General features: G+C 52.7%; 1 protein-coding gene across 2 annotated transcripts in view; it reads left to right on the forward strand.

The window, feature by feature from the left end:
- DCPS (decapping enzyme, scavenger) overlaps window positions 1–13,497 on the forward strand; it is a 50,170-nt gene that overhangs the window by 27,762 nt on the left and 8,911 nt on the right. Inside the window, exons 3-4 of one of the 2 annotated variants that reach the window (XM_043579786.1) lie at window positions 5,235–5,380; window positions 11,352–11,465. In XM_043579786.1, coding sequence (XP_043435721.1) covers window positions 5,235–5,380; window positions 11,352–11,465 — 260 coding nt within the window. The remainder of the gene's footprint in view (window positions 1–5,234; window positions 5,381–11,351; window positions 11,466–13,497) is intronic. The other variant, XM_043579788.1, reaches the window with a different exon arrangement.

Below are 13,497 nucleotides of genomic sequence, written 5' to 3' on the forward strand. Positions count from 1 at the left end.
AGTTAGTGGAACTGTAAAGAGGTCTGTGTGGCCGGGGCAGAGACATCGAGGGGGTGATGGTGGTGAATGAGGTTGGAGAAAGGGCTAGAGCAGGGTGGCTGAGGGCTGTGTAGACAATGCTGGGAACCCAGGGGAACGGTCCAGGTTTGAAGGGGGGCAGCCCCCACCCCTGTCAACAGCACGTGAAGCCAGCCCACTCCTGCCCGGGGCTGCTAGTGGTGGCCTGACAGAGGCCTGGCCCCCAAGAGTGACTAGCTCTGAGGGGGTCCAGGGTCCAGCAGTGGGGCTTCTGCATCCACATCCAAGCAGGAGTTTCTTAGAAAAGGAAGAAAGATGGCAGGAAGTAAGGAGCTGGAAGATGCCTTTTTCTGTTTTCCCTGCCGCAGAAGGGGAAGGCGGGAGGAAGGGGCAGGCAGGAGGGGGCTGGCCTGGGGAGGCGCCCGCTTCCCAGCACCCTGGGTGGCTGGGGCGGTCTCTGACAAGCCTTGGCAGACAGGGGCGCGCTCCTGGGCCCAGCGGCTTTCTGATCTGAAACAGCCAGGGAGCCCCAGGCTGTGAGCCCGGGCTCGGTGGTCATTGCCAGCAGGGCGGGCTGTTCTCCAACGTGAGTGTGGCCTTTGTCTCCGGCCGGCTCCCCCATACGGAGGGAGCTCCTCCGCTCACGGCTTTTCTCCCCGCTGCCCAGCCCAGGCTACCAAAGTAACAGCAAACACAGCAACAGTGAGAGCTAGCCTGTGAGAGAACTTCTCTGTGCAGGGGGCATGGGGGTGGGGGTGGGCACCTGCTGAATACTTCCCACCTACTGCTCACTGAGTTCTCATAACCACCCTATACAGTAGGTCACCTGCGCCCGGTTACACAGCTGAGTGCAGAGCCAGTATTTGAACCCAGGCCGACTGGTGCTAGAATCTCCGTTCTTCTCTGCAAAGCTACTCTTGGATAAGGGATTTTCCTGGAGCACACTGCAAGGGTCAAGGCAATGCCATTGGGTCTATTTCTGGCAATTTCTTATCTCTTGGGACCTGGTGTACTTGACCTCTGGCCTTTCGCCCAGGGCCATTAGAGGGTTTTGGGAGTGAGGAAGTACTTTTGCTGCCACCTCGAGGGTTGTGAGGAGGCCTTTGTGCCTCCATTTCAGGGTCAGATCCAGAGATTCCCAGGAAGTGGAGGGGACGTGGTGCCCCACACTGGTCCAGATGACATGTTTCGTTTAATGTTGACAGCAACCCTAAGGGCAGATTTTGTGACCAGTCTTTAACAGATGAGGAAACTGGGGCCCCGAGAGGTTAAATAACACACCCAAGGTCGGACTGTCTGTAAGCGGTGGTGGGGGGGAGTGTGGTGTCAACTCAGGTCCAGAGCCTGTGTCTTTGCGCTGAGCTGCTGTGCCTCCCAGAGCTGAAGGACTGGTGTTTGATGCTCACTGGAACTTGTGTGCTGGGTTAGCACCTCGGTCTGTCCCCACTGGACTATTGGAATAATATGCGGCCAGCAGGCAGGTGTTTGAAGAGCACCAGCTTTTAGGGTAAGGAAACCTCACGTTTGGCATTGACTCTGCCACATCTCGAGGCAGAAGTCCTGACTCCTGTGAACCCACTTACCTGTGAAACAGGGATTCAAATTGCCTACGTCCTCAGACCACGTACGAAAGTGTAGGTGTGTACGGGAATTTCTGGAGTTTTAAAGTGTGCCTGCTGGGCTTCCCTCAGGTTACCCTGGGCGAGCACTCTGAATCGAGAGTAAGAGAGTCGGGCAGGACATGGGTCTGTTGAGAAACATCCTGAATTAGTTTTTTTTTTAATTTTATTTTTTATTTTTTTTAATTTACATCCAAATTTGTTAGCATACAGTACAACGATGATTTCAGGAGTAGATTCCTTAGTGTCCCTTACCCATTTAGCCCGTCCCCCCTCCCACAACCCCTCCAGTAACCCTCAGTTTGTTCTCCATATTTATGAGTCTCTTCTGTTTTGTCCCCCTCCCTGTTTTTATATTATTTTTGTTTCCCTTCCCTTATGTTCATCTGTTTTGTCTCTTAAAGTCCTCATATGAGTGGAGTCATATGATTTTTGTCTTTCTCTGAATAATTTCACTTAGCATCACACCCTCCAGTTCCATCCACGTAGTTGCAGATGGCAAGATTTCATTCTTTTTGATTGTCGAGTAATACTCCATTGTGTACATATATATATGTATATATGTATACATGTATATGTATGTGTATATGTACAGATGCATATATGAATATATGCATACATATGTATATATACATATGTATGTGCATACATATATACATATATGTATATATACATATGTACATATATATGTATATATATGTACATATGTACGTATATATGTATATATATATACACCACATCTTCTTTATCCATTCATCTGTCGATGGACATTTGGGCTCTTTCCATACTTGGCTCTTGTTGATAGTGCTGCTATAAACATGGGGGTGCATGTGTCCCTTCAAACCAGCACACCTGTATCCCGTGGATAAATGCCTAGTACTGCAGTTGCTGGGTCATAAGGTAGTTCTATTTTTCGTTTTTTGAGGAACCTCCATACTGTTTTCCAGAGTGGCTGCACCAGCTTGCATTCCCACCAACAATGCAAAAGAGATCCTCTTTCTCTGCATCCTCGCCAACATCTGTTGTTGCCTGAGTTGTTAATGTTAGCCATTCTGACAAGTGTAAGGTGGTATCTCATTGTGGTTTTGATTTGTATTTCCCTGATGATGAGTGATGTTGAGCATTTTTTCCTGTGTCGGTTGGCCATCTGGATGTCTTCCTTGGAGAAGTGCCTATTCATGTCTTTTGCCCATTTCTTTACTGGATTGTTTTTTTGGGTGTTGAGTTTGATAGGTTTTTTTTTTTTTTATAGATTTTAGATACTAACCCTTTATCTGATATGTCATTTGCAAATATCTTCTCCCATTCTGTTGGTTGCCTTTTAGTTTTGCTGATTGTTTCCTTCGCTGTGCAGAAGGTTTTTATTTTGATAAGGTCCCAATAGTTCATTTTTGCTTTGGTTTCCCTTGCCTCCAGGGACATGTTGAGTAAGAAGTTGCTGAGGCCAAGATCAAAGAGGTTTTTTTCCTGCTTTCTCCTCGAGGATTTTGATGGCTTCCTGTCATACAGTGAGGGCTTTCATCCATTTTGAGTTTCTTTTTGTGTATGGTGTAAGAAAGTGGTCCAGGTTCATTCTTCTGCATGTCACTGTCCAGTTTTCCCAGCACCACTTGCTGAAGAGACTGTCTTGATTCCATTGGATATTCTTTCCTGCTTTGTCAAAGATTAGGTGGCCATATGTTTGTGGGTCCATTTCTGGGTTCTCTATTCTGTTCCATTAATCTGAGTGTCTGTTCTTGTGCCAGTATCATACTGTCTTGATGATTACAGCTTTGTAGTATAGCTTGAAGTCTAGGATTGTGATGCCTCCCGCTTTGGTTTTGTTTTTCAAGATTGCTTTGGCTATTCGGGGTCTTTTCTGGTTCCATACAAATTTTAGGATTGTTTGTGCTAGCTCTGTGAAGAATGCTGGTGTTATTTTGATAGGGATTGCATTGAATATGTAGATTGCTTTGGGTAGTGTCGACATTTTAACAATATTTGTTCTTCCTATCCAGGAGCATGGAATCTTTTTCCATTTTTTTGTGTCTCCTTCAGTTTCTTTCATAAGTTTTCTGTAGTTTTCAGCATATAGATTTTTCACCTCTTTGTTTAGATTTATTCCTAGGTATTTTATGGTTTTTGGTGCAATTGTAAATGGGATCGATTCCTTGATTTCTCTTTCTGCTGCTTCATTGTTGGTGTATAGGAATGCATCTGATTTCTGTGCATTGATTTTATATCCTGAAACTTTGCCGAATTCATGAATCAGTTCTAGCAGTTTTTTGGTGTGGAATCTTTTGGGTTTTCCTTATAGAGTATCATGTCATCTGCGAAGAGTGAAAGTTTGACCTCCTCCTGGCTGATTTGGATGCCTTTTATTTCTTTGTGTTGTCTGACTACAGAAGCTAAGACTTCCAATACTATGTTGAATAACAGTGGCGAGAGTGGACATCCCGGTCTTGTTCCTGACCTTAGGGGGAAAGCTCTCAGTAGTTCCCCATTGAGGATATTAACCTTGGGTCGTTCATATTAGAAATGTCTCCTGATTTTAGAACACCATTTTCCTCTCCTGCCCTTAAGATCTATGTGGAAGCACTATGTATAAATGATAACAGTTGTAGCAGATGTTATTAGAAGTAGGGAAAAGGATTTAACCAAAGCCAGGTGGTGTTGGACTAGAACCCTAGCCTAGTGTCTGTTTAGGAAAACTATAAGACTTCCTGCTGATGAAAACAGCAGTTCTCAACTGGGGGCAATTTCATCCCCCAGGGGGCATTTGGCAATGTCTGGAGACGTTTTTGGCTGTCCTAGCTGGAGACAGGATTTTACTAACATCCTGGTAGAAATCTGCTGTTCTGGTAACCATCCTGTAGCATACAGGACAGTCCCCATATGACAAGAATTATCTGTCCAAAATATGGACCGTGCCAGGGTTGAGAAAGGCTGATTAAAAATAGCCAGCACTTACATAGTATTTGCTTTGTGTCAGACAGTGTTCTAAGTGCTTCACAGGTATTAACTTGTTTAATCCTCCCAACTCTGTGACATAGGAGCTATTATTATCCTCCGTTGACAGATGGGGGAGTAGGGGCTTGGTAAGGTTAAATAACTGGACCAGGGTCAGGGTCCTGAGGAAGGAACAGGCAGAGCCAGGACTTGAACTCAGTCCAGCTCCGGAGTCCACGCCTTTAACCATGGTGCTCTGCTGCTCTGCTTTGCATGAGGGAAGACCACTTAGCTTTAAGTCAGATCTTCAGCTTTGGGTCTAGAAAGCCACATACCAAGAAATTTGCTATGTGACAAGAGTCAGAAACCTTTCATTCCTGTGCCTAGAAAACAGAGTGGGGAAGGGTGGTGAGGGGCCCAGCGACCCATCATCAGTGAAAAAAAACCCTGTGACTCCCAGATGCTGAGTGTGATTCAACTTATGAATTTACTGGCGTGAGGCGCCTCATGGGTCCCGGGTGACCCTAACCTCTTAGCCTTCGGCTCCTTTCGTTGGGGAATCAGAGATGGGGGTGGGGGTCACCTCTCTGTGCTGGGGACCAGAGTGTGACAGGACTGTGCAGAGCGTGCACCTAACTTTGGAGTCCCGGGCTGTGTTTGTCATTACAGACGTAAAGACAACCGTGGTTTACCCTGCCACAGAGAAGCACCTAGAAAAGTACCTGCGCCAGGACCTCCACCTGGTCCGAGAGACGGGGGCCGATTACAAGAACGTCACCTTGCCCCACCTGGAGTCCCAGAGCCTCAGCATCCAGGTGACTGGCCGCCGCGCCTCAGACTGGCCCCAGGGGGTGCGGACACAGAGTGCTCCCTGTGGCCGGAGTCTCTGTCTCGAGGATCTGGCAGGGCCAGCACAGTTCCACAGGTTTGGGGTAGCACAAGCAGCACTGTGGAACCCCTGCCCCCTCCTTGTGCAGGAGTGAACGCACGGATGTGCAAGTAACTGCACAAGACGGGAGAGGGTGAGTGTGCTGTGGGGAAAAGCAACCAGGGTGAGTAGCACGGGAAATGCTGGACTGGGGTGGCCGCTGTTTTATCCAGGATGGCCAGAGGCTCGACCCTGGTCCTGGGCGTGCCGCTGAGGCTCTGTGGGACTCTCAGAGCAGCCCAGGCCTTTGGAGAATTTGTATCTGCCTCAGCGCTGATACTGTCTCAGAATGACTGTGCCCTCACCTGGGTCTATGAATGGGTCAAGACTGACGCCAGGGTAGCCACCCCACCCCGTTCCAGACTTTTTATTCCTGGTTCTGCCTGTGCAAACCCGCCTCTGGGAGTCGAGTCCCAGAGTTAAAAACTTCATTCACTCGTTCCCCTTGCATTCGTTCCCCAGAGAGCAGGGTCCTGATGTGCCTGGTGGCTTAGCACAGGGCCTCCTCTCCCAAAGGCTGATGTGAGGTTTGGCGGTGTCTTCAGCCACTAGACCAGATGCAAGGCCATTTAGCGAAGAGATCCCGAGTTCTTGATGGGCCGAGGCCCAGTGCCAACCAGAGCCTGCGCCTGCAGTCGGCCCCGAGTGAATGCTCAGCCTTAAATATGATGGATGAGGCGTTTCCTTGCTCACTTGCTGGCTCTCACCGTCTCTGTCTCTTCATCATTCACCCTTGTTCTCTTTGAGCGTTTCTCACCCACTCTGCCCAAGATCCAGGTTGTGGCTTTTGGGGGTGGTCAGACACAGGGCACTCATTGCCATGTCTCCCGGGCCAGAAGAAGGGAGGGGGCCCTTGGCTGTGGGGGCCAAGGGCCCCGCCAAGTCAGTTATACATGGGAGAAGTAAGGAAAGGGTGGTTGGCAGGTGTGCAGGAGGCCGTGTGGGGTGACAGCCCGCTTTCCTACTTGGGAAGACCCGGCTGACTGGGAGTCCTCGTCCCCCTGTGCCACATTTGCACTAGGTTCCTCTGGCTCAAGCTGGCGTGATTTTTTTTTTTTTTTTTAAGTCCCTATACTTGCTCTGTCTTCTACATGGAAAGGAGATATGTCTGCATCTTGCTAGATGGCTGCTGCCATTCAGGGTCCCAGAGGGATCTCCTGGAATATATGTTCTGTGGCACTAGTTGCACAAATATGGGATCCAAAGGAGGATGCTCTTAAAGTCGGTGTGACTTGTATGTGTACTGTCTTATCCACTGCCGTGTACTTCCTCTTGGAAAATAATACAGCCAGATTCTCCTACTACTCGGCCAAGTTCTGTTTGACGCAAGTATTAGTGTATTCTTTCTTGACCGTTTCTAGTAGGTTTACAAAGCACTCAGCTCAACTGGCAACACTCATTGTATTAATTGTGCACCTACTGTGTACCAGGCCATGTACTAGGCTCTGGAGGGTCACCAGGGTGAACACTTGTAATGCCCCCAGAGTCTTGTGGGGAAGGCAGACATGGAGTCTGACCGGCAGAGTACAATGGGATAAGTACTCCCCCGCGGGTGGTTTGTATCCAAGGTTCAGTGGTGACACAAAGGGAGGTGATCAGCCTGGACAGTGGGGGGCTTTACAGAGGAAGGGATCCTCCAGTTGGGTCTTAAGGGACAGATGGAAGTTTGCCAAATGGACAAGGCAGAGAAGGGCATTCCAGGCAGAGGGAAGAACAAAGGTAGGCCCCGAGAGCTGGAGGGTCAGCAGGACAAACCAGGAGCAGACGGGCAGGGGCCAGAAGCAGGTGTGTGCACCTGTCAGGACACCAGGAGCTCCCAAACCTGGCTGATCATCAGGATTGCCTGGGGAGATTTTTTAAAATACAGAGCATGGGGCCCTACTCCATGTCTACTGAATCAGGATGTTCAGGGAGTGGAGCTGGGAAATCTGTATTTATTTCTTTTATTTTGCAGAGAGAGAATGAGCAGGGAAGGGGCAGAGAGAGAGGGGGACAGAGGATCTGAAGTGGGCTCCGTGTTGCCATCACGGATGTGATGCAGGGCTCCAACTCACAAACCGTGAGATCATGACCTGAGCCAAAGTCGATGTTTAACCAACTAAGCCATCCAGGCGTCCCATGGAAAATCTGTATTTTTTTTTAAGGTTTATTTATTTATTTTGAGAGAGAGAGAGAGAGAGAGAGCGAGCGAGCATGTGGACAAACGGGAGGGGCAGAGAGAGAGGGAGAGAGAGAGAATCTCAAGCAGCCTTCACGCTGTCAGAGCAGAGCCCGACACGGGGCTCCAGCCCACGAGCCATGGGATCATGACCGGAGCCGAAATCAGGAGTGGGACAGTCAACCCACTGAGCCACCCGGGCACCCCGGGAAATCTGTATTTTTAAAAAATATGTTTCTAATGATCATCAGATTTGAGAACAGTTGCCACAGGCAATGAGGGTCCCCCTAGACGGGTTTAAGTATATGGGTTCCACGAGATTTAAAGAATTGCTCGAGTTCGGTGAGTGTGGAGGGCTCTAAAGACCAGCATGGGCCCCGGCCCAGGCCGAGACAGTGGGGAAGGCTTCGGCAGTGATTTGAGAAGTAGGGCTCGAAGCTGGCGGATTCGAGAGGCGAGCAGAGTCTGGGGGTGGCTCCAGGTCCAGCTTGGATGGAGCATGGATAGGTAGCGGGGTCACTAACCAGGACAGGGGTTGTGGGCAGCGGAGAGGGTTTATGTCGGAAACAGTTGAGTTTGGGACTTGGGTGCACTCACCAGGTGCCCGGGACTGTTTCAGCTTTCTCTGTGCATTCCCTCATTGACTCTACTCAGCAGCAATTTGGAGACGAGATTCACAGCCCGTCAGTGTCACCCCGGTGCCCATGCTGCCAGCCGACCACCCTATTTGGCTCCTCAATTTGAGGTTCTTGTAACTCCTCAGTATATAATGCCATCAGGGGCGTCTGGGTGACTCAGTCAGTTAAGCATCCAACTTCGCCTCAGGTCATGATCTCACAGTTCGTGGGTTCAGCTCAGAGACTGGAGCCTGCTTCGAATTCTGTGTCTCCCTCTCTCTCTGCCCCTCTCCCCCTCCCCCCTCAAAAAGAAATAAACATTAATAAGTGAATGAAAGGAACGAAAGAAAGGAAAAGAGAAAAGAGAAAAGTACTGCCATCTGACATCTGGATCCCGAGCGTTAGAGACCATCAGGCTAAAAGTGTTGGTCTGTGAGTCGTCAGGTTGAGGTTAGTGTCCGTCCAGGGTTTGGATTCCCATTCTGCCGTCTCCGAGCAGTGTGAGTGTCCTGCCATTCTGAGCCCATTTCTTCGCCTGGAAAATGCAAGTGGGGTCCCAGTGGGGATTGAGAGGGGCACCACAGATCACGTCCCCGCTGTTGGTTCCAGCACAGACTGGGCACCAGGACGGTAGCTGCCGTTGTGCACACACAGGTCCCATTCCGAGGACAGGGGAGGTCAGGGGAGGGCAGTGCCGATACAGCGGAGGTGTGGACAGGCGAGGGGTGGCCGGAGGAGAGAGGCTAGCAGGGGGGCGAGCAGAAAAGCAGGAGGAGAGCGAACAGGGAGTGAGGTATCCCATGGGAGACTTGCCGGTGTCACCTGCCACAAGGAAGCTATGCCAGGTGCCTGCCAGAAGCCGGGAGTGGCTGAGTCCCCCGGGCTTGCATCCTGATGGGCTCACTCCCCGTTACAGGCCCTGCCCCTCCCCTCCCCGCCCCCCCCCCCCCCCACCATGATTTGTGTGAATTCTGTTCCCTGGCCCCCTCCCTTTCTCAGCTGGGCTGCTGGCCTGGGACTTCACGTGGATTCACACCCCCCGCCCCTGCTCTCCCAGAGGCCTGCTCCCGTGACCTGAAGCCGGAGCTGTGGGGCCAGACTCGGTTGGAATTGGTTGGACTTCCTCATGCTTGCTTTTTCCTTACAACGTGAGGACGACAGCGACACCAGCTTGACCGGGTTGCTGCGCGCTAGTCCCTGGGAGGCCCTGAGAACAGGGCCCGCACGTGGGAGGGCTGCTCACCACCGCCAGGCCTCTGCTCTCGGTGCAGCGGCCTCCGGCAGAGCGCCTGTTGTCATCGCCACGAGGCTGCGGCTCAACGCCCTCTCTTGCTGGAGCTTTCTGAGCACTTCCCTCTGCCTTTATGGGGCCTCCTCTGTGCCAGGCGCTGTCAGTCACTTTTCACTCCTCACCACTCTGTGCCGTGCAGGTATCGTCTCAGAGGGGGAGACTCCAGTCCCCTCTCAAAGGGGGAAACTGAGGCTCAGAGAGTACACCACTTTGCCCAAGGTGTCAGCTAGTTAGCGAGGAGGCGGGAGAGGACACCAGGACCAGTTTGTTCTCTGTCTACGACTACACAACTTTCCAGTCTGAGGGGGCTGCTTATCTGGGGGCAAGAGACAGCCCAGGCCCCAGGGAGGCCGCTCCAGGGCTCTCCACAGAGCGTCATCTTTCACCTCCCTCATCTTTACCGTTGGGGCGCTTTGGGTCACATTCTGGCTGGCTTTTTTTTTTTGGCGCAGCACGTTCCCAGCGAGACTTCCAGCAGGAGAGGAAATGCGTCCGTGGGAGACCCCGGGACTGCGTGGGGCAGCCACTGCTGGCTGTGCTCCAGTCCACTCCCAGGAAGTGGCGGGAAGGCCCCTCTTTTGTAGTGGGCGGGCCACATGGTGACCGACCTGTTGGCCTTACCAGGGGTCTGGGAACCCCAGATACTCCCAGGCAGGTACCCTCTGCTCTCTCCGTCTCAGACGGTCGCGTTTGACCTTGGCCGCACCGGCCGAGAGCGAGGATGTGGACTCAGCAGATCAGCTCCCACGGCCCCCCGGCCTTCGCGGACACGCTTGTGCCAGAACTCCCGGGAGCGGGCAGAGGAGCCCTCCGCCGGCCTGGCCGTGTCCGTGCCCGGGCCTCTCGATCCGCCCCCTCGGTGAGCCGGAAGGCTCTTCCCGGGCGCAGGCCCAGCCGCTGCCCTCTGTCTGGCTCTGCAGCAGCCTTCTGTCTCGGATTTCAAGCTGGGAGTTGACTCAGAGCTCTGGGGAAGTGAAGAGAGGAGGTCTCTATGAGCCCCGTGAGAACAGGGGCTTTCTTCTCTTAACCCCCCTGCAGGCTGGCTTCTTCACAGAGGCCACCAGGACCCTAAAGGTAAAACGACATCCTCGGCATCCACACAGTACTCAAGGAAGGGTCCTCTGAAGACTGCCAGCAGCCGGTAAAAGGGTCTGAGAGGGGCTGGAGGCCCTGGCTTGACAGGAAAGGTCCATGTAATTGCTGTCTCCCAGCTGTGCCCATTCTGTGTTGTCACACAAGGGCCGTGTCAGCGGAAGCCGCTGTGGCTGCAGGTGGGCAGAGGCGCCAATCCCACCACAAATGAGAGTCCCACCCAGCAGGGTGGGAAACCCATACACATCCATGTCTAGGCCTGGTGTGCAGCTGGCTCCCTCCGCAGAAGGAAGTCCCACCCTGTCTTTGTCTGTGGTCATGAAGAAAGTGGGAAGGGGCCCACGGAGACCGCTGTTCGTGAGTCCCGCGGGCAGGAGCGGGGATGGATGCACACAGGCCGGCGAGGCCACGGCAGAGCATGTACATGGCCTAAACGCAGGAAGGACCCAAAGAAACGGCCCCATCCGAGCTGCAGTGGCCCCTGAGGGGATGGCTGTGGTGGGAGAGGGGAAGTCTCTTCTGGACCCCCAAGAGCAGATCAGTGGGGACAAGGCAGCCTGAGTGTAGACCCCCTGAGCTCAGTGACCCTATATGGCTTGGCTGTCCTTCCTGGAGGGGTTGGAGAGCTTAGCTAGCCTGGTCTGTGGTGTTTCCCCAGAGGTTGTGAGTAGCTATGTGACCCCCCCCCCCCTCCTTCCAGTGGGTGTACAACATTCTCGATAAGAAGGCTGAAGCTGACCGGATTGTTTTTGAGAACCCAGATCCCTCTGATGGCTTTGTCCTCATCCCCGATCTCAAGTGGAACCAACAGCAGGTAAAAGCTTTCTTGCTGGGGCTCTCTGGTCTCCCAATACTTGCTCTAGGTTGTTGGGCCTCCTTAGTCCTGCCCTTCTTTCTCACCTTGGTTCCTCTCTCTAAGCTGATTTTAATTAACCAACAACAGAAACCTGAGCTGTGCGCAAACATTCACACCTTAACATGTCCACTTGAAGTTCTCTCTGGCTGTCCTCCCACGCAGGGGGGAAAGAATGGCATGATGTTTGCACCCATAAGCATACGGCCATTTTTTAACCAGCCAAGTGGCTCAGCTGCCACCCTCCCTCCCAGGAGCACCTGGAGCCCTAAAGAGGACTGTTTACATTCTTTCCATGCCCCTGCATACCAGCAGATCCAGGCAGGCCTAAGACCTGAAGCACTGATAGGAAGGAGCCATGGCAACCAACACAAAGGGTTCCCTCCACTGCCTGAGACCAAGAGGGGTCTTCCAGTGGCCCAGGCTTCCACTCGGGCCTCTCAGCTGTTTCCTGCTCTCCATGCCCCTCGCTTCCACTGTCCCAAGGAGCAGGTTTCCAGGGTGAGCTGACCTCACTCACCCTCTCTGTCTGGTTCTCCGTAGCCTCCGTCTCTCTCTTTTTCGCCTCCCTTCCTCACTGCCACCCCAGCCCACCACCAAAGCTGCAATGGACCACCACCTCTTTGGGTAGACTGGATACCCCTGGCATCAGCAGCAGGCAGAGAACTGTGCTGCAGGAAGGGCTGTTCACGTCACGGACTGGAACGTGGACCTGGGCCGGGCTCAGCCTGTGGCGGGCCAGGGGCCACGGTGAGGCCAAGGAAGCCAGACGCGGGATTGCTGGGTAGGAAGTGGAGAGGAGGTAAACTCTCTCTTCTGGTTTAGATCTTTGAGTCACCCGAGCGTGGGTTTGCCGCGCTGCCCTCCGGTGGACTCTTCTGGTTCCTGGGCTCCTCACACAGGTGGCGTTCTAGAGTCCGGTCAGTCACCTCCCCACGCACACCTTCCCTCCCGCTTTCTCAGTCATGGCCTGCCTTTGGGTCCTAAACTGGGCTCACCCGCAGTTTACTTGGTTTTGATTTGGTGATTTCTAGATCTACAATGCCACTCCTTCACTACCCAGAAAAGGGGGGCGAGGGCCTGCAGTTGGGGTAAAGGGACAGGACTTCAGCTCAGAGGTACACGGGCAAGTGAGTGCCAGCTGCCTCTTAAGAGCAGCTCCTGGGAGTTACTGAACTTGGCCTGAGGGGTGGTAGAGAATCTGAAGGGATTTTCAGAAGTTGTAGCACTGAGTGATGATTTGTGTGAGGCAAGTGAGACGGAAGGAGATAACTGTCCACTAGTGGGGTGTTGTGGCGGAGAGAGGCTGCAGGGGTTCCTGTGTCCATGCCCCTACCCCCTGCCCTTCAGCTTATCTCCGTCTCAGGCCTTGAGGGAAGAAGCCAGGTCTGGCCCTGGAGTCGTCTGGGAGCGGGGACAAAGCCACAGAGCGGGAGTGCAGCTCTGCAAACCCCCTGTCTGTCCCCTTGGGCAGCCCCATGCCTGGAGGCCCCGGGTCACAGACTGGGTCACGGGAGATGGGATGTGAGGTGGAAGGAACTTCTGCCTCACGAGATCTTTGAAGACTAAGGAGCTTGTGACTCGTAGGAGGTGGTGGTCTGAGGGCCAGGCGGGGATAGCAAAAGATTGACTCCTGCATCTCCATTCAAGAAGCCCTTGAACACACTTGAGCCCAGGGCCCTGAGAATGAAAATCCATTGTCCTTTTGACCTTGTGCTGGCAGGCATCCCGCTGGGCCTGCCGGTGGAACTGCCCTGTCTCTCTGTTCCCTTTAAGACAGAAAAGTCTTCAGGAGCTGCACTGGGCTCCCAGCCACAGGGCTGGGGCGACTTGCCCTTGGGGGTTGTGAATAGGCCAGCTTAAATGTCACGTTTCCCTTAATGGTCATACAGGTGCAATTGTTCTTAACCTTTCCTTAATTAGCACTTGTCTCTTAGTGGTGCCATATTTCGTTGTCTCAAATCCTTGGCTTGTGACAGAACACTGAAATTGA

The sequence above is a fragment of the Prionailurus bengalensis genome, chromosome D1, assembly GCF_016509475.1.
Source record: "Prionailurus bengalensis isolate Pbe53 chromosome D1, Fcat_Pben_1.1_paternal_pri, whole genome shotgun sequence".
NCBI lineage: Eukaryota > Metazoa > Chordata > Mammalia > Carnivora > Felidae > Prionailurus > Prionailurus bengalensis.